At 52.4% G+C, this 3,222-nt stretch overlaps 1 protein-coding gene across 1 annotated transcript in view; it reads right to left on the bottom strand.

Annotated features, from left to right (window-relative positions):
* Positions 1 to 245: 245 nt before the first annotated feature.
* The window catches only part of LOC106809868 (beta-lactamase domain-containing protein 2-like), a 13,890-nt gene continuing 10,913 nt past the window's right edge, over positions 246 to 3,222 (bottom strand). Inside the window, exons 4-5 of the mRNA XM_014813103.1 lie at positions 439 to 664; positions 246 to 259 (exon numbers count right to left, since the gene is read on the bottom strand). Coding sequence (XP_014668589.1) covers positions 246 to 259; positions 439 to 664 — 240 coding nt within the window. The remainder of the gene's footprint in view (positions 260 to 438; positions 665 to 3,222) is intronic.

The following is a 3,222-nucleotide window of genomic DNA, read 5'->3' as shown; positions in this document are numbered from 1 at the left end:
TATATATATATATATATATATATATATTATTGTTGTGTGTGTGTGTGTGTGTGTGTGTGTGTGTGTGTGTGTGTGTGTGTATATATACGTGCAATTGTGGTTATACAATAGTGCATATATTGATGATGCTACTGACAACACCCCCATACTTCCACCGCCACAGAACAACACAGCGCTACAATAGCAACAACTACACCACTCCACCGTTACTGCCACAGTATAACACAGTACTACAAACAACTACATTACCCCACCGTCACTGCCACAGTATAACACAATACTACAAACAACTACACCACCCCACCGTCACTGACACAGTATAACACAGTACTACAAATAGCAACACCGCCCCCCACCGCCACCGCCGCCGCTGCTGCTACCTTAGCGAAATCCCCATGACATCTCCTTCACACCCCCACCCCACCCCCGCTGCCCTACCGAACTTCTCGGCGACTTCGTCCTTGAAGAACTGGCCGACGGTGCGTTTCTTCGGGTCGACGCGTCGGAGCAGCTGGTCGATGAGCATTCCGTGTGTGAGGATGTGGTAGCCGTGCGCCGTGCCGGGGAGCCACAGCGGAGACTGGTCCTCCAGCACCGAGCTGATCGCGTCGCGGTCCTTCATGATCTCAAGCGTCAGCGGCTGGTCGACCTGCGCGAGGCCCGCCTGCGTGCGAGAGGAAGAGGCTGAGGATGAGGATGAGAAAGAGGATGAGGATGAGGATGAGGATGAGGATGAGGATGAGGATGAGGATGAGGATGAGAAAGAGGATGAGAGATTAGAGCAGGGTTGAGGTCACGGGTCGTGATTCACGGATCACGCAAGCCTACGACCTGCGCGAGGCCCGCCTGCGTGCGAGAAGAAGAGGCTGAGGATGAGGATGAAGATGAGGATGAGGATGATGTGATTCACGGATCACGCAAGCCTATGACCTGCGTGAGGCCCGCCTGCGTGCGAGAAGAAGCGGAGGAAGTTAGAGCCTTCAGGCGAGAGGTCAGGCTTCACGGATAACGGGTCCCGCCTGCGTGCGAGAGCAGAGGGAGGGGGTAGAGTGGGGAGATCACGGATTAAGCAAGCTTACGACCTGCGTGAGGCCCGCCTGCGTGTGAGAGGAGGAGGGTGAGGCAAAGTGGGGAGGAGGTCACGGGTAGTGATTCATGAATCGAAGTTAAGGCTTCACAGATAACGGGTCGTGATTAACGGATCACATCACGGGCCACGCAAGCATACGACCTGCGCGAGGCCCGCCTGCGTACGAGAGGAGGAGGAGGAAGATGAAGAGTGGCGCCCATCGCGGGTCGTGATTCACTTATCACGGTTCACGCAAGCTTATACGGATTACGGGTGGGACTTCACGAATAAGTGGGTCGTGGTTTATAGTTCACGAGTCACACAAACCTACATGCACGGATCACGATTTGAGGCTTTGATAAAAGACGGATATGAGTTGTGCATGTGTGTGTGTGTGTGTGTGTGTGTGTGTGTGTGTGTGTGTGTGTGTGTGCGCGGGTGTGTTCGCGCGCGCGCTTGTGCGCGCGAGTGCGTGTATGCGTGTGCCTATGCGTGTGGGTGTGAGCCTGTATGTCGTGCTGTGTGCGTGTGTGTGTGTTGTGTGTGTGTGTGTGTGTGTGTGTGTGTGTGTGTGTTGTGTGTTGTGTGTGTGTGTGTGTGTGTGTGTGTGCGTGCGTGTGCGTGCATGCGTGCGCGTGAGTATAGGTTATTCTGTGTCCTCGTGGGCATGGCTAAGCAGACAAATAAGCGAGATTTCCACGGGTCGATATGATTTAGTAATAACAGGCGTAATCAAATCAGAAGGCTAATGAACCATATATATAAACTCGCGGTTAAAAAATAACGTAGCGCCAGCGGACTGGTCATACGTTTTCCTCAATGCTCACGTGCCTAAAATCTATACAATCATTTATTAAGATATATTAGCTTATAGTATGTTGGGTGTTCTATTTTTGGTTCTGCTGCATGTTAACAGAGCAAGCGTTAATTCACAATATCGCCTGCCCTACTGATTCCAAGATGAAGGTGCTTCCGGTATGTTGAGGCATCGTCGTCTATAAGAACAGGTATAATTGGCGCGACCTACGATTGGCCAAATATGTCCGCTGGCAGATAATCCTGAATAGCATCATTCAACGACCGTGCACATTTTGTTTCCAATGCGTACTCGCCGTATATAGAGTACTATATATATCGGTGATATAAGCTCAATTACAGCCGTATACTGCCTCGCTGTTTACAGAATCACCCTTATTTTGCTCGGCATGCCCTTATGAGTGCAAGTCGGCCAACATCAGATACAGTAACACCCGGTGGCGGACCGAAGAGTTTATATAGACTGCTAGAACTAACGGTGTACGTGCTGTGTATGCGTGTGCATGCGTACGTACGGGGGGATGTGTACGCGCGTTGCGTCGCGTATGCACGCAATGTGTGCATGCATGCATGCTGTGCGTTCACCAGATGCGTGTGCATGCGCTGCGCTGTGTGTTTTTTGGCGCCGTGCCTGCAACATTTGTGCGTGTGTGTACGTGTGGCACACGATGCGGGTACGGCGTGGCGTGTGTGCGTAGCGTGCGAGTGCGCGAGGTGTGTATTGCATGTATGTGCATTCGCTGTGCACTGCGCGCGTGCATCGCCAGCTCTGGTGAGACGAGCAGCTGTTTGACGGTGACGTCGTCTTGCGTGTTCTCAAACTCCGGCCAGTACTGGTGACCTGGTCGTCGTTTAGCCAGAGGTAGCCTGCGTCAGACAAGGATTGGCGACCGCAGGCAGGCCAGCACAGCCCTGTTGCGGCGAATGCGGGAATGGAAGCTGTTAAGCACGAATCTCTTTCTTCATTTCCTATCGTCTACCCTCTGCTCTCTCTCTCTCTCTATCTCTGCTCTCTCTCTCTCTCTGCTCTCTCTCGATCTCTCATCATCATTTGCTCTCCTCTCTGTGCATGTGTTTGTAGTGTGTGAGAGAGAGAGACGGAAGAAAGGAGAAAACCACACACACACACGCGGCCGGCGCGCGCGACACACACACACACACACACACGACACACCACACACACACACACACACACAACACACCCACCAGCCATTAGCATTTAGCATAGAGCATGATTCATTAGTCATTGCAGCGAGCTACAATATTCGCCTCAGCGGCTTCTAGCACGCGCCGCGGATAGCCAGAGCTAAGTGCAACCCAGGGTCGCGTCGAGTATA

The sequence above is a fragment of the Priapulus caudatus genome, unplaced genomic scaffold, assembly GCF_000485595.1.
Source record: "Priapulus caudatus unplaced genomic scaffold, Priapulus_caudatus-5.0.1 Scaffold392, whole genome shotgun sequence".
Lineage (NCBI taxonomy): Eukaryota > Metazoa > Priapulida > Priapulimorpha > Priapulimorphida > Priapulidae > Priapulus > Priapulus caudatus.
This window is presented reverse-complemented; position numbering and strand designations above follow the sequence as displayed.